The sequence below is a fragment of the Rhamphochromis sp. 'chilingali' genome (assembly GCF_963969265.1).
Source record: "Rhamphochromis sp. 'chilingali' genome assembly, chromosome: 8".
NCBI lineage: Eukaryota > Metazoa > Chordata > Actinopteri > Cichliformes > Cichlidae > Rhamphochromis > Rhamphochromis sp. 'chilingali'.
In genome coordinates, this window is record NC_137935.1 from 40565768 (window position 1) to 40593570 (window position 27803).

Consider the following 27803-nt stretch of genomic DNA (forward strand, 5'->3'; position numbering starts at 1 on the left):
AGGATTTAGAAGAGTTAAAATCACAGATTGTAAGTAAAAGATTATCAAATTACTTTAAATAATAGATGTGATAATATAAAGACGAGAAAATGTACAAATACAGCAGATTTGCACATGCTGTGATTCTATGAACATCTCTATAGAGAAAATATAAACTTCACACAAATGCATACAAACAGTGGGGACCCCCAAGCTGCCCCGAGGTGTGCGTACACAGCTTAATGTGAGACTTCCTGTTTCTGACAGTACTGTACAGTACAGTGGGAGATGCGCGTTGCATTGTGGGGGTACAAATACAGCGCAGAAAGGACAGCGGGGAGCACAAAGGGGTAAAAACTGCACCTCGGCAACTTTTAACACCAGCCTGCTGTAATGTGAATTCATGTGAGCCTTAATTAAAGCGCGACTTTTGGCGGCTGGCAGGCTGACAACTGCTGGAAGAGCGAGGAATGTGAAGGGAGCGGAGAAGAGCGGCAGGGCACACCGCTGTCTCCAACTGCTTTGTCAGCTGAGCTGTTTGCGACCCGAGGCCCATCCGTTATCACAGGCCTCACCCGAGAAGGTAAACTACCTTCGTCCGCTGTGCCTGATAACGCTAACCGTGGTGTGTATATTCCTGTCTGGTTGTGTTGCTTTCTCGACACTGAAAACGACAGACAAACCAACTAAGAGCGCCGTGTTGTCTCAGCTATCGCTAGCTTGGCAGCTAATGCCAGTTAGCTCCCGTGGAGCAGCTGCGTCAAAGTGCAGCGGCTAGTCTGCGGTCAAAACGGAAATGGGAATACGTCGGCTTCAAAATAAATGAAGTCAATTAAAAATGTTCTCTTATTTTGTATATTTCTGTCTTAGTATTTATGCAGATTGGTAAAATCTCAGACTGCAGTGCAGTTCAGAAAGCTAACTTAAAAAAACACCACAGGTCTACCAGCAATAGTTGTGAATAACACATGAATATAAATGATGACTAGTATAAATGGCTATTATAGTCATATAACAGAAATAATCACTTTACGTCGTGCAAGTTGTAGGTAACAACTGTGTTTTAAACCCGTTGAACGACACCAGTAACTGTCACACATTAACGTGCCCCATTTGCTTCAAATGATTTGTCAGGTTCGTTTGGCTTTTATTTTGAAAATTCAAATCGCCTCCTGGCAAACTCGGCGTCTGTTTGACACCGTTAGCTAGTGTTTGCTAAACTGTGATTGTTGTTGCAATCATGTTCACGGAGCATCTTGTCCACTTGAAACTGAGATGCACACACACTCGAAACACACACACACAGTCGTTCTTTGTTTGTTTGTTTTATTCACATTCTCAGCTTTCTGCTGTTATAGTCCTGCACTTTGCTCACTTTGGCTTCATGCAATGCAATTAGTATAAGTACAGGATGAAGGCCACGCCCCCTCGACCCTGTCGTCTGTCATATAGTCATTATTTAATCAGTTGCATGCAAGCTTATTTGTCTTATTATTCACCTGCTAATAAACTAATAAACAGCATCAAAACAAATCCAGAGTCTAATGTGGGAAACAATCATGCTCACTTTTAAGTAGCTGTTACAAAGAAGTATATTTATGCATTTTTCCTCCAGAATTTGTGTTAAAAATAAAAATCTCTTTCAGAGTGTCAAACCTAATGTTTGAACTTAACATGAGGATCAACGTTATTGTGGAGTGTTCAACAAGTCATTTTGAAATGTTCTCTAAATTAACTTTAGAGTGCCTCCATAGTAGGGCTGCACGATTAATCGTTAGAAAATCGCGATCTCGATTCATACTTATGTGCGATCTCATTTCCAAATGACAACGATTAAAAAAAAGAAAGAAAAAAAGACGACGACGACTGTACCGCATTTTGATCCGGGATGTACTCTGCATGAAAACAAGCGCTCAGGCTTCCTGCTCAACAAATGACGAGGGCGGAGCCTTATACCACGATACAGAAGCTGTGCTGTGTGATGCTAAAATTAGCAGGAAAAAACAACGGAGAGCACGTCAGGGATGACGAGAAAGTGACAGGAGAAAATCCGTCCCGGTCAAGCGCTTCCCTATACACGTCGAACTCCCGCAGGCACAAAGAACTTACGGAGGCTATCACTTATCACCTGACCAAAGATATGGCTCCCATCAACACTGTGCAAAACGAGGGATTTAGGAAAATGATCAACACCCTAGACAAATGCTACACAGTGCCGTCCCGCAACTATTTTTCTATTGTTGCACTACCTGCTCTGTACACGCAGCGTCGAGCAACGGTGGAGACGGAATTTCAAGCAGTACAACGACAAAATGTGAGACATTTGTTGTTTTATGTTTATTTATTGTTTTTATGTTCAGTCTCAACTGTTACGAAGTTGATGTGGAGTTACTAAGTGCAATAAATATTTATACTGGAAAAGAGAATCGTGAGAGAATCGTGATCTCAATTCTAAGCCAAAAAATCGTGATTCTCATTTTATGCAAAATCGTGCAGCCCTACTCCATAGTGATTTAAATAGTCCTCTAATGAGTGAAAGGGCCTTGGTCTGATCACAGGAGGACACAAAGTGAGGAAGAGCTCCTGGTGTTAAGAAAAAAAATCTCTTGTGAATAAGCGAGCAGCCAGAAGTTTACCAAGTGCCCGTGCACTTTAAAAGGCTTTGTTCCTCTGGACGTTACAGGATTCTCCCATGAATTTCACTTCAAAATTCTTTCAGTGTCTCTGTCAGAGGAAAGTTTGACGAGGCGGGTAATATCATGAGTTAGCACACCGGGCAGATGCTGCATATGTGGAGGAATAACATTTGTTATTGATTTTTCTGCACACGTTTTGGAATAACTTGGGCGTGGAAAGTTGAATAGTCGATGCAATTATTTCTTTTCTTCAAATACATCTTCTCTCTTGTTTTTTATCTAGACGGTAAGAAAGATGGACATAGCTTCCACCATCCTGCAATCTGAAGGCCACCAGGTGGCAACAGGTGTGATTGTTAAGAGACTCCCAGTCTTACAGAAGTGTGTCGGGGTGAAAAGGCTTTCTTATGTTCGTCACCCATTATGAGTGACATCACACTAAATAAAAAATGAAGCCTGTTTTATAAACGTTGGTCAGCTGTGGTGTTTTCCACTTGATCATTGGCTAATGACTTACAGTCACAGGCCTGTCCTGTGAATCCACGGGCTCTGCCTCACGTTCTACTTTTAGAAACAACTGAGAGCGTAGTGCTCTATTGAGAAACCAGAGAGGCTTTTAAGACAGGACGGGGCCTGATTGTTCATAAATTTGAGAGAAGAAGGATTTTACCCTGAATTCTGGATTGAACCAACCTGGCTGCAGCATTTTGGATCAAGTCAAGACTTTCAGGGAGTTTTTAGAAGAACCTGAAAATCTGAAACAGGATATTTCTCATTTTAGCAACATTGCACAGATTTAAGACATGCCTGTTGTGAAACCTGACCAATTTATTGCTGACATTATTTGCCAATTATTTGCATTTACAACAACAGTTGAATGAAGAATTTAAAATGTAGAGACACCCTTCAACCATGTTGTGGGTGTCCAAATTGCCTAGTTTGCCCACCAAAGAGGATTGTGCAGCGTCGCTGTTGAAAACACGTACTGTGAATGCTGCAAAGAGAACAACCAGCGGATTCAAGCAGAGTCACGCAGACTGTAAATAAATAAGAGTGCGTAACAAACGTTTTATGTTTCTGCGTCTGAATGAAAAAAATATTGTCTGGTATTTTGAATTCACTCTTGAAAAGGATTTGTGTCGTCTGACTTCATAGGTAAATGCACAGCAATGCAAATATAAATATATAAAGAAGAAGTAGAGGTCCTTGCACTCCGGAGCTCCATGATTCCCTCGAATCAGCCTTTTTTCTTGTGAAATGTCTGTTTGCCATCTCAGCTTCATGTTAAAGAACATTGATTTGAACAGGTTAACAGAAATCTCTTCTTCGGACAGGAGTCTAACCTCGTGGTGGAATTAAAGCTCGTTTTCTAATATGCTCTGTTTGCTGGTTCAGACTCCTGTTGCACCACCGCAGCCCAAATCTATAATTCACTTTGCCTTTACTGGGCCAACATGGCCCAAGAGTATTTTCCTTTGGTGAGGCCGTGTGAAGGAGAGTGCGCTCTCCCTGTGAGAGCCCCTTCACTCGAGCTTTTGTTTGATGGAAAATCTCATGCCTCAGAGAATCCACGTCTCGCAGACAGCTGCTCGAGCGTCCTGCAGTGCGCTGGCCTCCACATGGGTCTGGCTCGCATCGCCGCGCATCTGCTTTGATTGTTGTTACATAACTTGGCATTTGGTCCTCTGCGTTCCTACCCCTGCCTGCTTTCAGCCCCCGTTCACCTTCCCCTCAGAAAGCACCTCGTTGTATTCCTCTCTACCTTTATCCACTGTCCTCTGAACATCGAGCACTTGCCTGTCCCCCTCTGTCTCTGCTCTCGACGTCATGTCTTGCAGGGTAATATTTGACCCCTCGTTTTGTTTCTGTACTTCTGATTGTTGAGTAAGTCAGTGATTCCACACCCGAGTCTTTGACAGCTCGGCCTGGATTTGACACATTGACAATGATTTAAAGAATAATCATGTAAAGTTTGGGTCAGTAGAAAAGTCTCAAACTAAAATAAAGACAAAACAGGCTCTTAAAATGTCTTCAATGTCCTGTTGCTTCTTGGTGTTCAAATTGAAGTGCGATTACTTTTTGAAGTTGTCACATTATTCATTCTGCATCGTTCTTCTTTGGTCGTCACACACACTGTCATTTTAAGACATAGTGATGTGGTGTGACACACTAATGTGTCATCTTCTACTGGTCCTCTGTAGGGCTGGGTACCGCCACTGATTTCTAGAATCGATTCAATTCGATTTGAATCTGGGAAATTTTGCCTCACACAGTCAGAAATATTATAATTCAGATCTGTACATTTACATATTTTTGTATCTATAAGAAGGAAGCTGACACTTTCCAGACTTTATCAAAGGTGTGAGCATCACAGCAGAGGCCTTTGTGTCAAAGTAGCTGAAGATAAAACAGAAACACATGAAGGAGATTTTCCTGTTCTGGGATTTTATAAAAATATTCTGCAGTAGATCAAAAACAAATGAAAACCATTAATCAACATATGAACATCACCTCTGAAGTTACAGCAGTTTTATTACAGACACAGCGTTTTGCATTTTGCATCATTTTAAAAAGTATAAATTTGTTCAGTATTGAACGGCAGAAATGAGGTTTTCTTTTCGGAAGTAAGTAAAAGAAAAAAAACAGCGGCTGACAGCCTGTAAACAACGGCAGACTTGTGCGTAACAAGCAAGCGAATAATGAAGAAAACAGATTTTTAGACGGGAAACTGTTCGAGAGAGAGAGAGAGAGAGAGAGAGCTGTGCATGAAGTGAGATTTTATCCTGGTGGAAGCAAAACAGTAAAAGTCAGAGTGAATCCATGACGATGTTTATGTGAAGCGTAGTTTGGATCTTCTTTGGCTGCTGGTTCGGTCAATATTGTTTGGAGAGACATCAAACTAACAGCTTTAGAATCAGTGAAAAAAGGGCGTGAACACAAAGCTCGACCCGCCGACACATCAGAGTCAGCGAGCTGTCGGCTTTCAGCCCCGACCGTGCCCGTGCCGTCGGTGAGAAAGTCACATCTCACTGATTCTGATGCGTCGGCGGGTCCGAGCTTTGTGTTTACGTCTCTGTGCAGAGTCTGTGCTCCTGCTCTCATTTACTGTTACTGTCGATTATTAAAACCCAGCCTAGTCCTTTGGAAGTGTAACAGCAGCAGAGACAGCCTGATGACTACATATAAAACAACTATTCAGTAGTCATCATAGCCATGAGTAATGACATACTGCTGCAACAATCAAAAGTATAGTTTATAGTATAACAGCAACTACATGAGGATGGTGATATTTTGGTTGGTGCTGTAATCTAACCTCATTCATTTCATTGAGGTCATGCACTTCCTCAGCTCCTAAAATGTGTCTGTTTACAGTGTTTTTCTGTTGATTGCTGATTTAAGTGAAGTGAAAACCAGATACGTGTCAGAAAGTTGGGGAGGAGGGCAGTGAACACGAAGGCGAGATAAGCCCTGACTCTCGCTGTTTCTGATCAGTTTTAGCCGTCTTGGCCTGAGCTGAACTGAACAGTGATTTAATTTGAGCTGCTGTGAGGGAATGTGGTGTGATTGAGTTATAACTGATTTATAATAAACAACAGCTTTGTGTCATAAAGTGAATACAAGAAAGGAAAATCTTTTCATGAGTGTTTTTCTAGTTTCTCTGTGGCTCAGGAGGCCGGTGGTTTGATCCCTGACCCTCCCAGTCTGCTTGTCAGTGTCCTCGTGCTGATACAGAACCAGAGTTTCTCCTCATGCGTTGCCTGGAGTGTGTGAATATGTGAGAAACTGGTACCTGTAGACTCAGAGCTCCTGAAGTAGCAGCCCTTTAACCAGATTCCTTGTTTTATCTGTCAAAAGTCTAAAATCCACAGACATGTGTAATTAGTCGTGCACCTGACCAGCAGCTATACGGTATATCATTTTTACATTGTTTGGTTAAGGTTTAAAAAGGATCTTGGAGAATATCCAAAGTATATGTTCATTCACAGCGATCTGTTTCTTTTACCGGCAGAAAGGACTGGCGCGGTAACACTACTCTTTTCCAAACGGAGGCATTTATTTATGGCTTTTTGTCTCTGCAGGACACGCATCCTTGGGATAAAGAGGAATTCCAACATGGGGGTGAAAACCTTCACCCACAGCTCGACCTCGCACAGCCAGGAGATGCTCGAGAAGCTCAACGCTTTGCGCAACGAGGGTCATTTATGCGATGTCACCATCCGAGTCCAAGACAAGCTCTTCCTGGCCCACAAAGTGGTTCTGGCCTGCTGCAGTGAATTCTTCCGCTCCAAACTGGTGGGCCGGCCAGAGGAGGAGGACAAGTTTGTGTTGGACCTTCACCACGTGACGGTTAGCGGTTTCGCTCCCCTGCTGGAGTACGCCTACACGTCGACTCTTTCCATCAGCACGGAGAATATCATCGACGTCCTGGCAGCTGCCAGTTACATGCAGATGTTTGCTGTGGCTAGTACGTGTTCGGAGTTCATGAAGTCAAGTATTCTGTGGACTCCGGGTAACAACAATAACAACAACAACATGGGAGCGGATAAACCTCACGAATCGGCACCGGAGAGCGCCTCGTCAAACTGTGCCCTGACACCGCTGGATGGCAGCGTGTCGCCGGTGTCTTCCGATTGCAGCGTGATGGAAAGAAATGTTCCCATCTGCCGCGAATCGCGAAGGAAACGCAAAAGCTTTGTGTCGATGGCTTCCCCCGAGAGTCCGCTCAAATGCACTACACAGATGGTCACCACCTCCCCTCAGATCCCCAACCCATCGCCCTCGTTCTCAGACAGCGCAGCCCAGCCCGTGGAGTCCTCCCTGGCCTTCCCCTGGACTTTCCCTTTCGGTATCGACCGGAGGTTTCACTCGGACAAATCGAAGCTGCCGGAGAGCCCTCGCTGTTTGGAGCAGGGAACCCCGGGGACCTCGGAGGTAGTGGTTGGCCGTCGGCTCAGCGACTTCCTAACGTGCGAGAGCTCAAAGACGGTGTCTTCACCTGTCGCAGCGGAGGAGGAAGATGTAAGGGTGAAGGTGGAGCGTCTCAGTGACGAAGAGGTCCAGGAAGCATCGTCACAGCCAGTCAGTGCCTCTCAGAGCTCGCTGAGTGACCAGCAGACGGTGCCGGGGAGCGAACAGGTCCAAGAGGAGCTCCTCATCAGTCCACAGTCCTCCTCCATAGGTGACCGTCTTCGTCCTAACTTCACGGTGCATTGTTGTATCATATGTGCGCCGATTATATTTGGTTAAAACGTTCGGCTTAGATAAAACTTCGATGTGCATATTGTGTTTCTCACTGGTGTAACAGGGCTGTGTCCTGACCCACTTAAGACGGCGCTGCTTTGCAAAGTGTGCAGTCAAACCTGCCTCGCCCTGCTCCCAGAGCTGCCTCCCCACCCACTGGATTTTTATTTGTATTGTCTCAGTGGAAAGTTTTATTGTCCACTGGTCCAAATTCAGCTTGAAAGGCTTTTCTGCCTTTCCATAAATAAAAAGAGGAAATGGAAACATTCGTCATTTTTTCCTAAACTGTTTAGTGGCACAGTGCTTTGTTATCCAGCAGCATCAATCCCGAAGCAGGGGATTAGCCTTCAAAGAGTGTATTAGTCTAACCGTGTCCAAGATGTCATGCTTTAGGCTTTATTTTCAGTCGACAGCTACCGTGAGTCATTTTCTTCCCTCCGTCTTCCCAGGCTCGATGGATGAGGGCGTGTCAGAGGGCTTACCGTCAATGCAGAGCACCTCTAACGCTGGAGGACATGCGGAAGATGATGAGAGGTATCGTGATTTGTTGAAACTCGCTGTGAACCAATCATAAAGTAGGAAAGAACATATAGACGCGGCTCTCGCGACTGAACGTCTGGGCCACACCTGGTTAGATAATAAAGACGTCGTGTTTGCACGGTAATCTAAAGAATGGTCGTTGTGTGATGCGTGTTAGCACGCTCCTCAGTGTGGCGCACATCGCTGTCGTCACTAATCACACGACACATATAAACACATATATACTTGGTTAGGGTCGTGCTTTCTGTTAACTCCTTATATTATAACCAGCAGATGCAACAACGGTACTTGTAGGTGCACGCACATGCTTGTTCATGCTCACACTTATGCTACGTCGTGCATGTCGAGTTGTTACCCTGATCTGCTGTCAACACTGTTAAAATAGAAGAAGGGCATTTTGATGACAGATTAGAGCTCTATACTGTAGACTGGGACTGGACTGCATCAATGACTAGTCCTCTGTTTGTGTTTCAGGTTGGAAGGTATTCAGTATCCGTACCATCTCTACATCAGTCCTTCAACACGGCCTGGCACCAACGGCCCTGACCGGCCCTTTCAGTGTCCGACCTGCGGAGTCCGGTTCACACGCATTCAAAACCTGAAACAGCACATGCTCATACACTCCGGTAGGTGAGATATGAAAGCAGGTGCATCACAAGATTCTTCATATATGACTGCGCAGCACCACGCCCCTCTGAAGTAAACAAAAATGTTGCAGCCTTTGTTTTCTGAGACATTTTTTGAGACGTTGTCTTTTTACTTGGAGACAAGAAGAACAACTGGGTTAATACATTTCTCGGTTGTGAAGTTGCTAATGAAGATTTTAATAAAAAGGTTAAACGATACAAGTTGCTGCTCTTGTAAATGCCTCAGGAAACAAAGGAGACTTTCAAGGAGACTCTGATCTAAAAAACCTTAGCAAAGGCTTTTTGTGATCTCACACGCGTGGACACAAACACTTGTGTAATGCTAATGTACAGATCAGCAAGCGTGGTTTTGTCTCTTTTTCCAGGCATTAAACCTTTCCAGTGTGACCGCTGTGGGAAAAAGTTCACACGGGCCTACTCCCTAAAGATGCATCGGCTGAAGCACGAAGGTAAACGCTGTTTCCGGTGCCAGATTTGTAGCGCCACATTCACGTCCTTCGGTGAATATAAGCACCACATGAGGGTCTCCCGACACATAATCCGCAAGCCGCGGATTTATGAGTGCAAAACGTGCGGCGCCATGTTCACCAACTCTGGCAATTTAATTGTACACCTGAGGAGTCTGAACCATGAGGCATCCGAACTAGCAAACTACTTCCAGAGCAGGTGAGGAGTCCGGGGGCGCCGCCCCCATCTTTACTCAGATCTCACCTGGATGAGAAAAAAGTTGAGTTTAGATTCTAACAGAAGGCTCGTTGTCGTGACTTTGGCTTTGTACAACTGTTTTTCAGATGATTTGAATGCTTAGATCAAGGGTGTCTGTATTTACTGGGGAACTTTAACTGCTTTGACACAATTGTTTTATATTTTGGGAATAAGGATTATCTGATGAGTTGAATGAAAACGTCATGACCGCTCTGATAACTGTGGTGTAAATGTGAATACTGATAATGAGGCCTTGTCCACAGCACTTTGGCCTCTGTTTGTTTCGGTCACTGCTGTGAGCACTGTGTGCTGTGGCAGGTGTGGAAACCCTTTTCCACATGATTCAAAACATGGGAAAACTGGGAGTCGTGCCCCGTAACTGGTCCCATGAAATAAAACAGAGAATATCATTTCAAGTTTCTCTTTGAATAAACAACAGTCATTCAATTACATGCATATGCTTGTAGATGGGGCTGCCACAAATTATTATTCTGATACTCAACTAATCAGATCCATTGGACGTAAAACGTCCAGCTGACTGCACCAGCAGCATCTGCTCTATCATTAGCTTACAGCTGGAAGTGTTTAAGGTGCTCACTAAAAATGAAAACAGATGATAGTTTATTAACTTTTAATGAAGTTTGCAGATTGTTTCAGTGAAGTTTAATAAACTCCTTGCTATCTAAAATATATCAGGACACTGGAGTAAAGTCTCGACCGTCTCACACTTCTGATGATCAGCTGTCTGCTGATGTTTATTCAGCTGTGTAAAAACTTTAATCTCAGCCAAACCGATTTACTCAGGAACAAATAAAACACTGAAAAAGCCAAACAACAACATTCATAATAAGAGTAATATTAAAACTAAGTAGCTGCCGCCATTGTTGGAAACTGGAACTGGCTGAGCTGCGCTGTGAATTCTGCCATTTGTCGGCCGCATTTGGAGGAGTCTTTGAATTTGGACATCCTTTGTCGCGTCGCTGTGGCATCATTGGCTTACAAATGCAGCCGCAGGAGGATGTGTCCTCTGAATTTGGACACAGCTACGATACCAGACACAGCTTCTTCTTCTTCTTTGGTGTTTAACGGCAGCTGGCGTCCTTGTAGATGCAGTGCTGCCATCTTCTGTTTCAGTCCGTTATTACACTCTTAAATCAACGATTTTGATAGTCGACATAATTGTGACTAGTCGACTAATCGTGGCAGCCCTAGGTGGGATGCTAATAATAGTAGCCTTGTGAGCTGGGTGTAGCAGCAGAGGAACCAGTCCCCCAGCTGCTGCAGGCTCCGGTTGGAGTTCATCACCAGCTCACTTTGGAAAACGCTGCTGGTAGTTTAGTTACCGTTCGACTGGCCCAGCTTATGCCACACTAAGCAAACAGTTCCTGGCTGTAGCGTTGCATTTACTGCACACGAATGGTCTCAAGCTTTTCATTTAAGTGTCAGTAAAGAAAGTGAGTGGAGACATTTCCCAAAATGTCAAACTGTTTCTTTAACATTCACCACTGAGAGGAAATTACAAATACCTCAAATTTGTTTCAGCTCTGACTGAAAGAGTTCCAGAAATAAGAGGATGAAGTGAAGTATCGAGAGTACAAACAAGAACTTACTGAGTTTCCTTAACACACAGAGTAACTGTCCAAATTATAACTCGTAGTAATAAGCACGCCTGAGAAACTATAGCGTACTGTAGCAGGTACTGTGTGTGGTGCCTTTGTCATCTCTGCTTCTTTAACCAAATCTAGGAGGTTATTTGTTTTCATCATCAGCTAGTTAGCTTTAATATTACTCTTATTAATCTTTCTGGGTCACAAAATAAACTTTTAACATATTTTCAGGCGAGAGTGTAGCTGTGTAAACCTCAAATATCTGCTCGATTTATCGAGACATCGCATATTTGCAAAAGTGCTCCAACGTTTTCGGAGACGTCTGTTACCCACCAGCTCGAAAGCTAGCCGAGAGGTCGAGGGTCACTCGAGCCGGCGAGAACGGCAAATTTAAGATAACTTAAAAATGTTACTGTTTGGCTTTTTCAGTGTTTTATTTGTTCCTGAGTAAATCGGTTTGGCTGAGGTTAAAGTTTTCACACAGCTGAATAAACATCAAACTGACAACAGTGTGAGACGGTCGAGACTTTACTCCAGTGTCCTGATATATTTTAGATAGCAAGGAGTTTATTAAACTTCACCGAAACAATCTGCAAACTTCATTAAAAGTTAATAAACTATCATCTGTTTTTATTTTTAGTGAGCACCTTAAACACTTCCAGCTGTAAGCTAATGATAGAGCAGATGCTGCTGGTGCAGTCAGCTGTAATTTTAACATCCAATGGATGCACGATCTGATTAGTCGACTATCAAAATAATAATTTGCGGCAGCCGTAGTTTGACAGTCTGCACATGTGCAGCTGCAAGATCGACGGCACTGACACGTTTGAAAGAACATCCATGGAAACCATGTGATGAAAGCTCGGTGTCACTTTGGCTCAGGCAGCACCAGTTTCTGTATCTCGTATGTTTGCCTGTACCAAACGTTCATGTAAAGGATGAGTCCACCAATCCCACACACTGAATCAGTGCTGTTATTACACCAATGACTGAGTCAGATGAAGGTGCATCACAAAGATGATGAATTTATTAACAAATTTAAACTATGCTGTAACTACAGAAAAACATGTTTCCTTATTTACGATAGAGCGTGCTGTCATAGAAGGCCTGTTATCCCTGTTTTACTGTCTGCGTTATATTTACTGTACAGTGATTGTGCAATTAAGCTGAAGCCTCAGGCTTTGGGTTGCTCTAAACATTTAGTTTCTGACAGTTTTTCCACTTTTGGCTCAGTATGATGTCAGTAAATATGGTCGTCTCAGGCACGCCGTCGCTGTTTAAACCCAGTGTTTATGAGGGAGAGCCAATCACGCCAACGTTTACCTAAAGAGAGGGCGATGACGCCGTCTGTTTCCAAACGCTCAGGAGCTGCAACAGTTTACGATGTTTTTCTTTCAGTTGTAAAATACTGAAAGTTACCCCTGAAGACGTTTTCAATCTGCTACCATGTGAAAGAAATACAAGCAACAGACCTTACACGTGTGACCCTGATGATGGAACATGTGGAGTAGCTTTTAGCTTTTAGCGGCCCGATTATGAGTTTCCTGGTTATCTGGATGCTGAAGGTGGACAAAGTTTCAAAGGAGTTTGATGTACTGTGCAAAAGTCTTGAGCAGATTTCTTTATATATCTTTTCTGCTAGGAAAATAGGAGATTGTTACAGTGACTTGCTGAGCTTCAGGAACATTTCTCCATTCTTCTGGAAGGACATCCCAAAGCTCTTATTTTGACTGCATTTCGTTCCCTGCTCTCTGAAGATGATCCCACACTGCTTCACGGAGCTCTGGGCTCCCACTGGTCCTCGGTGTGGTTTGTCTAAGCTTTTACTGCATTGGCAGGATCTTTGTCACGCTGAAGAACGACGCTGCTGCCGAGCAGAGGCTTTCCACATGGTGGATAAAATCTGATGGTGCTTTTCTGCATTTATGGTTCCATCAATTATGGCAAACTCCTCAACACCACTGACTCAAACATGTTTCACTGATAGGCTCTAGCAGCCTATCTATAAGTGCCTAAACTGGTCCCTGGGTGTTAGCACTGATTCATCTGTTGAGTTTGGGCCTTTTAACGCTGGAATGATTCAGCTCAATAATAACCAAAAGAAGTCAGCCTGAGGGTGGCTCAAGACTTCTGCACAGTACTCCAAAGCTCAGGCTTCGGACCATCACGGACAGGTTTTAAACCGAGCTGTTTGTGCTGTTGCACAGACAATCCCTAACCCTAACGTGGTCGTCTCAGGCACACGGCTCTCTCTTCAAATCGTCTGTTTCCGAGCAGCCACCAATCAGAAGAGGGAGAGTGGTCTTGTTCCACATAGAGGACTAACGGCAGCACAGTGGGATAAATCTTTAACTTAAATATTAATAGAACTTGTTGGAGATTAGTTTCAGGTTTTTCAGCTCTGTTGGCTGCAGACCCACTGCCCCTCGATAGTCTCCTCCGTTGGCTCGGTGTTACCATCGGGATAAAGTCTATAAATACCCAGACCTCATCCCGAAAGTAGCCGCAGTGTCATCGGTACATTTTTGGTCTACTGGTGGTCACAGTGACAGAGAGCTCATCTCCATGGGGAGACACGTGGACATATGTTCTGTGTATTACAGTATATGTATATACAAGTATTTTACAGTGTGTTTTTGTGAAAATCACATGTGCAGTTATTGTCGGGTGACGGGGAACTTAACGTGTTCTCTTGGTCCACGCAGTGATTTCCTCGTGCCCGACTACCTGAGCCAGGTACAGGAGGAGGAGGAGGCGCTGGGAGTCCAGTACGAGCTGGAGGAGACCCAGCATCATCCGGTCTACCCGGGCAGCACCTCCGCTTCCACCACCACCCCCGCCTCGTCCTCCTCCTCAGTGCAGATGCCCGTCATCTCCCAGGTCTCCTCCTCCACCCAGAATTGTGAGAGTTCCTCTGGCTTCCTGTCACCTGAGCCCCTGGATCCCCTGGAAGCCCCAGCCTCCCCGAAGATGGACGCCGATGACACGGCGCCCATGACAGAGGAGACCAAGATGGACAACAGCGTTGGTGGCAGTTCCCCAGAGGTGTTTGAAGAAGAGCAGCAGCAGCAGCAACATGCTCGGGCCAAGGAGGTGGCTTCCATTACCATAAAGTGATTCGAGTCTTCTACTTGCCCATTATGTCTTATTTTGCAGTCATGTCATATGGGAATATCGGTTGGGACGACTGGATGTTGCCGCCTCATCGTGTGAAACTGTCAGGACGCTGCGATTGAAGTTTTCTGATACTTCGACTGACTGGCGTTTCTCTACGCAGATGCTGAACACCTCACCAAACCCAGCAACTCAATGTCAGCTGTTGTTGTTGTTGTGGGGTTGTTTTTGTTTCAAATATAATATTTCATAAACCTTCACTGTTGATGTGAGATTTCAGTGGGTCAGAAGATCTCGCTCGAAATCCAAGTTTTTTTTACGAGTCACTTAAAGGAGGAAGGTTGTTTTTCCCATATGACGTGAATGCAGCACAAGCTAAAGTCATTTCTGTCTTAGCCAATTCGAGGTCTGTTAAATCGAAGCCTTGCTCTACTTTTGGAAAGTGCCTGAGAGTTCCCATTTTAACAAAGTACCGTGTAGAGAAAGAAAAGCTCTTTGCTTTGCCAACAGTGACAAATCAAGTCTTTGGAAAAAATGTTTGTATTCATTTGTAGTGCTGATGCTAGTTTGTATTGGCAGAGACTGTGTTATTCCTTTAGTGCCGTTGCTATAGGCAAACTGTTAAATGTCAATATTATCTATATTGCAATAGCTTGTACTGTAGTTTTACTATTTGAATGCTGTGAATGTTGGTTGTTGTGAAATGATATGTCAGGTGTGTGTATGTGCATTTCTTTGATCAGTATGAACACATTTCATTTTTTGAAATTACTTGACAAAGTATTCCCGAACACATCTGTGCAGTATACGATTTTCCTGTTTAGACTTCGTGACGTCAAATATCTCAAGATTGGATCGGCACTAGAGCGACTTTTATTTTGTAATCCAACGAAATGGATACAAATCGAGACTGAAAAAATCACATTGTTACTTTGTCGTCAACGACTGCAGTATTATATATTCCCAAATGTGATATGGCAATGTAGCATCCCAGCCTTCTTTCCAAAGGCAGTTCATTGGATAGATGTTCACGTGGCTCAGCAGGTGCGTTGGACACTGCATCCTGACTATTGGAGCGATGTTACACTGACAGCGTGATTTTCTTTGCAGCTCTGTGGGACTCTGAGCTCAACCAGGATTTAGTTTTTTTCTTTCTAGTTGTTACAAAGGGGACGATTCCCTGACTACCATTAACACTCACTGAGCAGTTTACTGGGAACACGTAAACAGTGGCACACATCCGCTACATCCCCTGTAACAACGACCACTGTATAAGCTTTGTAACAACAGCTTATGGATACACGTGGCAGTGAATTACACCGAGCGGTGACCTGCAGGTGGCAATGCTAAAAACTGCAGTTCCTCTAACGGCCACTGGGGGCCGACTGTGGAAGCTTGTTAATACGCAGCAACTCACATATATGGGTGTTGACCTTGGTGCATTCAATTCATTTGTATGTGACCAACATGACAGGCTGTGTGCCAGAGCCACAAAGAAGCTCGTGTTTCAGAGTTTTATCAGAAACATCAAACTTTGCTCCTGTTGATGATTAGCTCTCCACCCTTTCATCAGTAACGTTGTGCTGGCTAACGTCGAGACTCTGAACTCTAAAACTAATATGTGACGTCACAGTAACGAGGAGTATTTTTACATTAACTGTTAAACTGCTCAGTGAGTGTACAGTTACTGTAGCCCAGGAAGCAGGAGTGACCCAGTGTGATCACGAGGCTGTCGAGTGTTAATGTGATAATGTTGTTTTGAAGTAACCCGTCTGCTAACCGTGAGTTGAACCTTTGGAAATGTTACCCACGCAGGCTGTTCTTCGTGTTACTGATTATTTTAAATGTGGATTTTCGGGTCAGACTTTCTGTTACCCGCATTGTGACAACGGGCTTGTGATTCTGTTGCGCCTGAACTTTGAGTCGAATGCTACTGACGGCAGCTGGGTTCTGTGCTTACGTTCACACGCGCCCCCAAAAGTCGTACAAACAGCTCACTCCAGCAGGGTGCACGAACTCGATTGTAAACGTGAGGATGAATACTGCTGAGAATCCAATCAGAGCCGTCTTAAGAAGCAGCGGTGTCGCCCCGTGCCATCCGTTCAGCCCTTTTTTAAATGTCGTGCCATTTGCCCTTTTTCTCTGGGTGCAAACCGAGCTTTTTCCTCTAGGACCAAATGTTCTCTCTCTTATTGGGGATTTGCCGTGGCAATCAGTACTTGCACATATTAAAAGAAAGAGATAATCATTCAAGCGGTCCATGTTATTTAGCTGAGGGGTCCTGCTGTTCTGCCCTTTACAACACTGTATGATGTTGTGCGTTGAAGAGGCTAGCCTTAGTAAGTGGACCTATTAACTCTAGTTGCACAATTTCAGAATTGAAAAAAAAAGACAGAGTTTTCTATTCTCCACGTGTGTGTCACGCTTTTCATCTGTTGTGTTGGTGTGTGTATTCAGATCACCTTTTTTATAATGAAATGCTGCTGTTTGTCGAAACGCAAAGTGCCCAAAATATTTTTGTGAACCAATGGTGTGCAATAAATGGACCGGTGTCGTTTTAAAGGTTTTCGTTTTTAAAAATATACATATATATATAAAATATAAATATATGAAAAAGAAAATAAGAATGTATCATTTTGTTTCAATCTAATGTGACTGAATGAAAGCGAGCCCGTTTGATCTGTGAACATCTGTAAGCTTTGACATGAAACGACTGGCTGTGTCCAGCTCCTCTGTGTTTGTTTGGGAAGGCTGCATGTTCGTGTCGTTCCGTGACGTGAAAGAGAGCATGTGCTGAGTTGGTGGTATGTTCTGTCAAGGCCTTATTTTGTAGCCGACTCTTCATCCGATCTGTTGTTCAGCATGCCCTCTTCTTCTTTTCTGTACGTTATCCCTTTTTTATGTGCAATGTTTCAAAAGATATCTTGATTATACGAGTACACTTGATGTTGTATATGTTTTCCAGTCCATACCATTTATTTAAAAGTATGAAAATAATAAAAAACAAAAAGTACCCCCCGAACTGGTAGCTCTTCATAATGGCATATATATATATATTTTTGGTGATTTTTCTATTCTGGTTGCTGTTTCATGGCATCTTTGGATATTCTTGTTAAATGTGAATAGAACAGCTTAGCCTGGGAGTGGGCGGGGCCTTGGTAGTCTTCACTTTGTGACTGTCTGCAATGTGTGTGTATATATATAAATATCCAGTATATACACTCATACTATGTTGCATATTCTTTATACTGTAGGCAGCCTGATTACAACCTGCTTTGAGACAGATTGTTGTACTTTGTGTCTTTGATATTGTATTTAAACTGTAGTTTGGAGAACCTGTACAAAAACATCCCAGATAGTAATGCAACCTGCACACACTGTATCCGGGGAACTGACGTTTGTGGTGGTGTTGAGTGTTTTAACTGGATCATATTCCACAGTTGGCTGTTAAAAACTGACGAGACCACTCTGTATTTAAGAGTTTATGGTTGTTCTCAATCTTTGCTAGTGTTCTGGCTTTGCAGTCCTGTTGTTCTTAAAAATAGTTGTTTTGTAAAAGTTTAAAATGTAAATAAAAAAAATCAAAGTCAGAAAGATTGTCACTGAACTTTGAGGATTTATTTCGGAGTGTGTGGAGTAACACGCCAGGGTTGTTGGCCCTGCCGTTGTCAGGCTCTGTCCACTTAACCTGGACCCCGTCAAGACAAGTCGAACATATACGGACATTTTTGTGTTATCAAGCAGTCACAGATACAGACAAGTACAGATAAGACAGTATTAGGAAAATATAGCGACAGCTTCTACAGACAACGAAACCACTTCATGTTTTTAAAGTTGAAGCCACTTAAAAGCTCCCAAAGAAAACACACCAGCAAAAACACGGTGCTTGTAAATCAAGACAATCTGACTGATTACAATGTTTCTTCCATTCATTTCATCTTTTTTATGTGACAGTTTTAGCATTTGTTCTCTTAGCTGCGGCTGTGCTTAACAGTCTCATAGTGAAGAACCGATAAAGCCTGAACTGAGACAGAGGCTTAGTCTAACTACAGATTTGACAATTCGGTTCAACTCAGTTTTATTTTGCGCCAAATCACAACAGCAGTCACTTCAATGTTCTTTACATTATAAGCCGCTGCAATAATACAGAGAAAATCCCAACAGTCAGATGAAGAAGCGGGAAGGAAGAAACCTCCAGCAGACTCAGGCTCAGGGAGGAGCACACCTGCTGCTACTCGATGGGCGGAGGGGAGGAAGAGAGCCAGAGGTTAATGATAACTAATGATTAAATGCAGAGTGGTGTATAAACACTTATTGAGTGAAAAGAGGTGGAGAAGTGAAGAAGAAACAGTGTGTGCATCAGTGCATCATGGGAAGCCCCCAGCAGAGCACTTCGCTCTAATAGGGGTCAAACCACTAACCTTGTAAATAGCAGGTGCTGCTCTGCCTCCTGCTCAGGGTAACACTGCCGGTGGTATGAAGTTACCTCGATAAGCTCAGACCCTGTTTGTGGTGCTTCTGGTCGGGCATTTGCAAATCTGCCCATACAAATATCAACCAGTACCTAAGAATACTTACAAAACTGAAATGAAACCAGCCTATGAAACAATCTGCTATTGCGAAACATATAAACAAACAAACTTCCCACTTCAGAGGACCCCACAGAAGTCATCGTGCGCTGTCACAGTGAGCAGCCTGCGAGCCATTCAGCTGCTATTTCATTCTTTTGATTGTGTTGATGAAATGCGAGATCTTCCACTGTCTGCCTGGAGGACGGCTGCCACCAGAGCTAAGTGCTGTGTTTTTGTTTCATTTATAACAAAAAGCCACAGCTGCCGTCAAAGCCAACAACTGTGGGAGGCGGCGTTCTCTGTGTGGCAGACGAGATGCTGCAAAATGAAAAGACTTCAGTGGATTGTTGTTCCACCTTGTCAGCTCCATCTGGCCAGTGTGCACGCGTCGCAGGCCGTCTGCAGTAACCTTTAGGGTAGAAGTGATCGACTGGCTTCAAACCCACGGTGCTCCGGGTTTACACACCTGTGCAGAAGAACGCACCACTTGTTTATGTGGACCTATACTGAAGCATAATGGATGTTTACTGCTGTGGGAGACGAGAATGTGAAACAGTCAAAATGTCCACCTTTAACCAAACGTGCTGCCTGAACCTTGAACAAAGAATTTCAGTGGAAAGTTTCATTTGTGACGGGCTGCAAACTTAAACCTGCTCCGTTTACAAGCTGCTTTCATGAAGTCGAATTAAAACTGAAGAACCAACAAACAGCAGCCAAACCACGAAGAGGTGGGAGAGGTCCGGGGTTTCAATCTTATTTCATACGTTTTATATTTCATAACATCAGCATCGTAGACAGTCATAGTAGAACTCATGATGGCATCAGGACTGCTGTACTGGTACTGGGTGGGAAAACTGAGTCATTAATTTTTTGTTTTTAAAGCTAAGAACCTTTTCTTTAACGGAAATGAATATATATTAATATCAACCCCTGGTTCTGGTAACAAGTTGCCTTTCATAGTCATTCCCAGAAATATTTAGCGGAGCAGAAATGACCAGTGGATGAAAATTTGGCTAAGCTGGAGTCATTTGGGAACGTCTGGCTGATCGTAGACCCATCGCAGGAAGTCCTTCTCTTCGCACGGCTCATGTTGGATGAATCTTTAAAATGTTTTACACACAATTGTTTGTTTTTCTAAAGATGCACATTGGATGATTTAACCTCCTAGGACCTGGTGTCCACATTTTCAGTTATTTAGACCAAAATACTCAATCTTGCTCTACATGGGCCTGATATCCACTTACGAGGACGTTATGCTGCTACTGTCCTATCAAAATGTTAAACGAATGTCCTCATGTGGCTCTGATTTTTCTTAGAAACAAAAATTAGAATAAAAAAAAAATTCTTTGTTTTCACATTCATTGTGTCCCAATCAGCCCAAATATCAAAGAGAAATGAAAAATGCTGCAGTGGAAGAGTTCAGGTCTCAGGAGGTTAGAGTAGATGATCCTTCTCTCTTTGCCATTAAAGGCCAAATAAACTACAGCTCGTTTGGATTACGCAGGTGGATGAATATGAATGAATGAGTGACGGAGCAGTTGTTCACTCCCACCCCTGCATTGCTTCCAGTACAACTCCATTGCATAATACTGGGCTCAGACCTGTAAAGGTTTACTGCAGATGCATTTATGACTTGTTTACATTCTGGGCTTATCTGCACGTCGTGAACGTCCCGAGGCGAGTTCTTAGACACACGGGATACTGCAGTTTTCTGAGCGATAATGCTGTGGCGCGCATCAATGCCAGGAAAAATAAAACACACTGCATGACTAATACACATGTCATACATTCCCAATCAATGGAGGAGTTGGATTCAATGGAATATTCCACAAATCCCGACCTTGCCAGATTCATTAGCCCTTTGTATCCACAGAAAATAATAACTCCGTCTTTCAAGCGACCCGAGGATCTGGGTAATGTTACCGGTGATCATTGCAGTTGACATCTTGCAGTTATGCAAAAGGTTTGTTCCATTACGTTCAAAGATTCAGGGACCATGATGACAGCTGTCTGAGAAGGATTGACCGCAATGATTTCTCCCTTTTCCACAGCTGCACTCGTGTCTGTCCACCAGTAGCTCTACTGCACTAAATACCTGCTAATAGAAGCAATAAGAAAATCGCTTCATCTGCCCACTGTATTATGTCAATTTCCATTCATTTCTAATGAGCTTCTCAGAGGCTCACTCAGTGTCTGATTCTTTCCACTACAGCTCAGAATTTATTGTGCTCTCTAGTGTTGGAAAAACCTCATTAAAGCCAGACACGGAACACCCGGCACCTCATTCCAGTGTAAATTCCTTCAGCTCACGTGATGTCGCACACAGTGCTGTGGCTAGACGAAGGACGGGAGGTAAACATGGCCACCTAAAGGGCCTGTTGCAGTGAACCGATGGATCTATCCTGTAGTAATAGGAGAGATAACCTCTAAAGGCCACTGTGATCACGGTTTAGGAGGCTGTGCACGCTTTGTCCTTCACTTGTGTTAATATAATAATATAACACTGATCAAAATAAGTTGCCTTGTCTTCCAGTCCCAGCAACACCTCATAGGATCCAAATTAAAGCTAATTTCATGCTGTGTGTACAGAAAGTGACTCGGACTCTTTGTGTGATGCCCCCACATGCCTCTCTGCCAATGATCCTAACTGATAGATGTTAGCAAAGTTCATCAGCACGTCTTTAGTGTGACTTCTCCCATGGCTCATGCAGTTGCCATCAGAGATGGGCAGTAACACGTTACTTGATAACTTTTTTCAAGTAACGAGTAAAGTAAGGGATTACTATTGCAAAATCGGTCATTAGATTACCGTTACTTTCCCGTAGGAACGCTGCGTTACTGCGTTACTAAAACCGTGATTTTTCTGCGAGAATGTCTCACGACAGTGACGTAAGCGAGTGCGACGTTAGTGACAACAGCTGTGTGCAGATCAACAATGGATCATATATCGAGTGCAGAGAGAGTATGAGCGTGCAGCGTTTAAAGCGTGGAAGTACTGACCTTACTTTGAGTTTGATTCCATAAAAAGTGACAAAAACATTAGTGTCCATCGTGCGTGGGAAGAAAACGTCTTTTTACAGCGAAAAAACCCCTAAACTTCCGAGCAAGCACCGAGTAACTACGACGTAATGGGAAACTCACAGAGAAACTCGCGGATTCTTCCACTGACCGCGGCACACCTGCACCAGGGTAAACCTCCGCCTACCCCACTCCTGCTTTACAGGTGAAAATAGAGCAACAGGACCGCTGAGTCTTTGACTTTATATATTTTCTGCTGTGTTTTACTTGCATCTATTTGAAAGACTGAGTGTAAACACAAAAAATATTTTATTTTATGTGCTGGAATGTGCAGAAAATAGGTTTAAATGTTAAACTAATTTCTTCCAGTCAGAGAATGTTGCAGATAATTAAATGTTTGCTTGATGCATAAAGTTAAAAGATTAAAACTGATAAAACAAGTTTTAAAAAGAGACTTTTCCATTTGATTACATTTTGTATGATGGATTATGTAGAAAAAGTAGAATTGGGCTGAAAGATCTATCGCTTTATCACCTCTTCAGGTTGTAAATCGTGTTTTTAAAAAGTAACTAAGTAACTAAGTAATTAATTACTTTTGAAAATAAGTAATCAGTAGAGTAACAGGATTACTTTTTTGGGGAAGTTGTCACGGCGGGGTGCGCCGATGTGTGCGGAAACAGGACCCAAAAGCAGATGATGACGAGGAATAGTAATGATTAACAGAAAAGTGAACCTTTATTGCGATGACGACAGGAAATGAACCAAGAGACCAAAGCAAACAGGCAAAACACTAAGAAACAAAACACTAAGCTGGCAAAACACTAAGAAACAAAACACTAAAGGTACTAAGACCAAAAACTATAACTATGATTGAGGTGGAAAATAAACAGGCTAAGACTATGACTATGACTATGACTGTAACTCTGGTGAGATAAACAGACGAACTGACAATGGCATGAAGAAAACAAAAGGCTTAAATACAGACATGAGGTGATCAGGGGAAGTGGAGACACATGGGGGAAAACAGCTGACAGACATAAACCTAATGACAGGACCAGGAGAGGAAAGCTAAATACAATGAACAAAGAACACATGACATTGTCAGAATAAAACAGGAAATGACAACACAACTTAACAGACCTAATACGTGATGAAATAAATAGAAAACCCCAAAACATAGAAAACCCAGGAACAATAACTGCCTAAACTAAAGGCAAATAGGAAATAACACAAACTAATAACATATCAAAAAATACAAAGAAAACTCAGAGTGCTGGGTCGGAGACCCAGCCTGTGACAGAGCCCCCCCCCCTTAAGGGCGGATTCCAGACGCCCTAAAACCTCGAAAAACAAAACCAAAAACAACCCACCAAGGGCGGGCGGTGGGGGTCCAGGACGGAGGGCCAGAAACAAGGCCAAAAAAAACCCCCAAAATGTCCATCAAAAATCACAGGAGCGCAGGGAACAGTTCATGACTCCTCAGGGGGCCGGCCCGGGGGGTGACGGTCCAGAAAGCCACAGTTCATGTGATCAGGGGGCCGTCCGTGCGGACGGCAACGGCGGCGACACGGAAACGGTTCAGGGGGCCGACCTCGACGGCGGTGACGTGGAAACGGTTCAGGGGGCCGGCCGTGCGGAAGGCGACGGCGTGGAAACAGTTCAGGGGGCCGGCCGTGCGGAAGGCGGCGGCGGCGCCCAAGTGTCAGGCGTACCGGCCGAGGCTTGGAGGGCACAGGACCAGGTGACGCTGAAGCAGAGGCCGGCCCAGGCGACGCTGAAGCAGAGGCTGAGGCCGGACCAGGCGTAGCAGAAGCACAGGCAGAGGCCGGACCAGGCGTAGCAGAAGCACAGGCAGAGGCCGGACCAGGCGTAGCAGAAGCACAGGCAGAGGCCGGACCCGACGAGGCTGAAGACTCTGAGGCTGGAGCTGCAGCAGATGAAGACTCGGAGGCTGGAGCTGCAGCAGACGAAGACTCGGAGGCTGGAGCTGCAGCTGACGAGGCACAGGCTGGAGCTGCAGCTGACGAGGCACAGGCTGGAGCTGCAGCAGACGAGGCACAGGCTGGAGCTGCAGCTGACGAAGCACAGGCTGGAGCTGCAGCTGACGAGGCACAGGCTGGAGCTGCAGCTGACGAGGCACAGGCTGGAGCTGCAGCAGACGAGGCACAGGCTGGAGCTGCAGCAGACGAAGCACAGGATGGAGCTGCAGCAGACGAAGCACAGGCTGGAGCTGCAGCAGACGAAGCACAGGCTGGAGCTGCAGCAGACGAAGCACAGGCTGGAGCTGCAGCAGACGAAGCAGAGGCTGAAGCTGGACCGGGCGAAGCACAGACCGGAGCTGGTCCTGGCGTAGCAGAGGCAGAACCAGGTGACAGTGAGGCAGCCACAGGTGGTGGCCGGACGGGCTCCTCAGGCCCCCCAGCCGACATGGCAGGAGGCTGCGGAAGTTGCAGCAACACACAGTCTATATTGGGTGAAATGAGTTTATATGTGTTCTCAGACTGAGGTGTGGCAGAACCAGGCGAGGCGTCGTCCTCAGGCTGAGGCGTAGAAGCAGCAAGCAGTAGTGCAGCAGGTGGTGGTCCTGCAGGTGGCGGCACGGGAGCCGCAGGAGGTGGCGCTGCAGCCACAGGTGGTGAAGCAGAAGGTGGCCAGACGGGCTCCTCAGGCCCTCCAGCTGACGAAGCATGAGGCTGAACGGGCTCCTCGGGCCCGCCAGCTGACGTGGCGTGAGGCTGGACGGGCTCCTCGGGCCCCCCAGCTGACGTGGCGTGGTGCTGGACGGGCTCCTCGGGCCCCCCAGCTGACGTGGCTTGAGGCCGGAAGGGCTCCTCGGGCCCCCCAGCAGACGTGGCATGAGGCCGGAAGGGCTCCTCGGGCCCTCCAGCAGACGTGGCATGAGGCTGGTGCGGTTCTCCTGAACCCCCAGCTGACATGGCATGAGGCTGGATGGGCTCCTCGGGCCCTCCAGCTGACGAGGCATGAGGCTGGGTGGGCTCCTCGGGCCCTCCAGCTGACAAGGCATGAGGCTGGATGGGCTCCCCGGGCCCTCCAGCTGACGAGGCATGAGGCTGGATGGGCTCCTCGGGCCCTCCAGCTGACGAGGCATGAGGCTGGATGGGCTCCTCGGGCCCTCCAGCTGACGAGGCATGAGGCTGGTGTGGTTCTCCTGAACCTTCAGCAGACGAAGCATGAAGCTGGCTGGATTCTCCTGAACCTTCAGCAGACGAAGCATGAAGCTGGCTGGATTCTCCTGAACCTTCAGCAGACGAAGCATGAAGCTGGCTGGATTCTCCTGAACCTCCAGCAAACGAAGCCTGAAGCTGGCTGGATTCTTCTGAACCTCCAGCAGACGAAACATGAAGCTGGCTGGGTTCTCCTGAACCTCCAGCAAACGAAACATGAGGCTGGCTGGGTTCTCCTGAACCTCCAGCAGACGAAACATGAGGCTGGCTGGGTTCTCCTGAACCTCCAGCAGACGAAACATGAAGCTGGCTGGGTTCTCCTGAACCTCCAGCAGACGAAGCATGAAGCTGGCTGGGTTCTCCTGAACCTCCAGCAGACGAAACATGAGGCCGGACGGGCTCCCCGGGCCCTCCGGCTGACACTGAAATTGGCTGCACCAGCTGTACCTCCGTCTCCGGCTCCAAACCGGCCTGGATAGCAGTCCCACAGCAGCTTAGCTGAGCCTGATGGCTAGCTTTTCCAGGGCAAACAGTCTCTGTATAGCCGGGCTCATTAACCGGAAAAGTAGTGTCAATTTCAACAACTTCCTGAGAGAAAACATGAGGAGCCAAAATGTAATCACTCACTTGCGTTTGTGATACGGAGCGTCGGTGGCGCGCACGCCGCTTTTTCTTAGGAGTGGAAGACGGCGGAGCGATGGGTGGAAGTCCCTGGTAACTCCGAGGTCCCCCGAGAGCCAGTCGAGTTCCCCGGAAAGAGTGCTCGTGCTCCGGAATGAGCCACGGCTTCCACCGGAGCTCCTCCTCCAAGAGAGCGCAGAATATAGACTGGCGCTCGTCGTCGTCCAAGTCTATGGTGTGCGGCGCTTCCTCGCGCTGAACTGTGACAGGAGTATGGCGAGACTGTGATGAGGGCGTGGAAACTGGTGAGCTGAGAGGTGGTGACGCTGCGGCGAATCTCAGCGAACCGACACGAACACACTCAGGTTCCGGAGGCAGCAATGGAGATGACTGATTGTGGGGTTGTTGTGACTGGTGGGTGCTGGAAGCCATTTCCTGACTCGACAGTCCCTGGGCCTGCAGCATCTCCTTTATCCTCGTAAAGGCATCAACTATGGCAGGTGAGTCCGGGAGCTGGAGAAGGCGGGGATCCCTCTCCATAATAGCTTCAGCAACGTTAATCATTACCAGCTTGCTCTTCAAATCGGGCGCTGTAAAGAAGCGGTCGAGGATCGCTTGGATCCGAGCAGTCTCCTCCAGACACTCGGTGAGAGCAGAATCCGCTGGGTCCATGACTGGTCAGTTCGTTCTGTCACGGCGGGGTGCGCCGATGTGTGCGGAAACAGGACCCAAAAGCAGATGATGACGAGGAATAGTAATGATTAACAGAAAAGTGAACCTTTATTGCGATGACGACAGGAAATGAACCAAGAGACCAAAGCAAACAGGCAAAACACTAAGAAACAAAACACTAAGCTGGCAAAACACTAAGAAACAAAACACTAAAGGTACTAAGACCAAAAACTATAACTATGATTGAGGTGGAAAATAAACAGGCTAAGACTATGACTATGACTATGACTGTAACTCTGGTGAGATAAACAGACGAACTGACAATGGCATGAAGAAAACAAAAGGCTTAAATACAGACATGAGGTGATCAGGGGAAGTGGCGACACATGGGGGAAAACAGCTGACAGACATAAACCTAATGACAGGACCAGGAGAGGAAAGCTAAATACAATGAACAAAGAACACATGACATTGTCAGAATAAAACAGGAAATGACAACACAACTTAACAGACCTAATACGTGATGAAATAAATAGAAAACCCCAAAACATAGAAAACCCAGGAACAATAACTGCCTAAACTAAAGGCAAATAGGAAATAACACAAACTAATAACGTATCAAAAAATACAAAGAAAACTCAGAGTGCTGGGTCGGAGACCCAGCCTGTGACAGAAGTAATCAGTTACCGATTACTTTTTTCAAGTAACTTGACCAACACTGGTTGCCATACAATAAGATGAGACATTAAGAGTTCCCAGAGAGTGAATGGACCAACTGGGAGTTTTTGGCGTTCGAAGCGTGAAACTACTTGATTACTTTTTCACTCCAAGCCTCTCTCCTATGACTCTGGGAAGTTGTGGCAGATTTGTGGCAGATTTGTGGCATGCTAGGTTTACCTGGAGAAGGTCACAGTGGTGTTGTGCAGGAGAGCGTTTTGCTTTATAAAGCAAAGGGGGGGGGGGGGATAGCAACAAACTCTTTGATTCTTTGATAAAGTCGTGGATCTGGGTCATTTTGACCCAGCATTTTCAGTTTCATATATTTGTCTGTATTATGGGAGGTATTCTGATTCTCTTGTTATGCTTCGTTGATTATTATTATAATTCTGTGTTTCAGTTGATTCTGGTTTAGGGTTTTGTTCTTGTGCCCTCGTCTTTAGTGTAGGTTTAGTTCAGTGTCAAGTCTGCGTCTTTGTGACTTGTTTGTTTCCTGTTTTACTTTGAAGGTCCTTGTCTTATGTCAGTGTGTTCAGTTTTGCTTCCCCCG

At 45.2% G+C, this 27803-nt stretch overlaps 2 protein-coding genes across 4 annotated transcripts; one reads left to right on the forward strand and one right to left on the reverse strand.

The window, feature by feature from the left end:
• The first annotated feature begins 255 nt into the window (after positions 1-255).
• On the forward strand, positions 256-18054 carry zbtb44 (zinc finger and BTB domain containing 44). 3 transcript variants are annotated; one of them, XM_080890071.1, is made up of 7 exons: positions 256-329; positions 424-562; positions 6695-7794; positions 8306-8390; positions 8871-9022; positions 9409-9709; positions 14061-18054. In XM_080890071.1, exons 3-7 carry the CDS (start codon positions 6729-6731, stop codon positions 14470-14472), a joined length of 2016 nt encoding a protein of 671 aa, XP_080746197.1. In that variant the 5' UTR covers positions 256-329; positions 424-562; positions 6695-6728; the 3' UTR covers positions 14473-18054. The 3 variants fall into 3 exon arrangements, with proteins under 3 accessions (XP_080746197.1, XP_080746196.1, XP_080746198.1); XM_080890070.1 differs by having other exon boundaries at positions 263-562; XM_080890072.1 differs by having other exon boundaries at positions 263-562; positions 9409-9492; positions 14061-14224.
• A 1510-nt stretch (positions 18055-19564) lies between these two features.
• Positions 19565-27143, reverse strand: LOC308401005 (uncharacterized protein; the record flags this gene model as incomplete). Its single annotated transcript, XM_080889072.1, has 4 exons — positions 25871-27143; positions 25528-25792; positions 24392-24678; positions 19565-19570 (listed from the first exon to the last, which is right to left on the reverse strand). The coding sequence occupies exons 1-4, from the start codon at positions 26534-26536 to the stop codon at positions 19565-19567; spliced, it is 1224 nt and encodes a 407-aa protein (XP_080745198.1). The 5' UTR covers positions 26537-27143.
• Between the last annotated feature and the right edge of the window lie 660 nt (positions 27144-27803).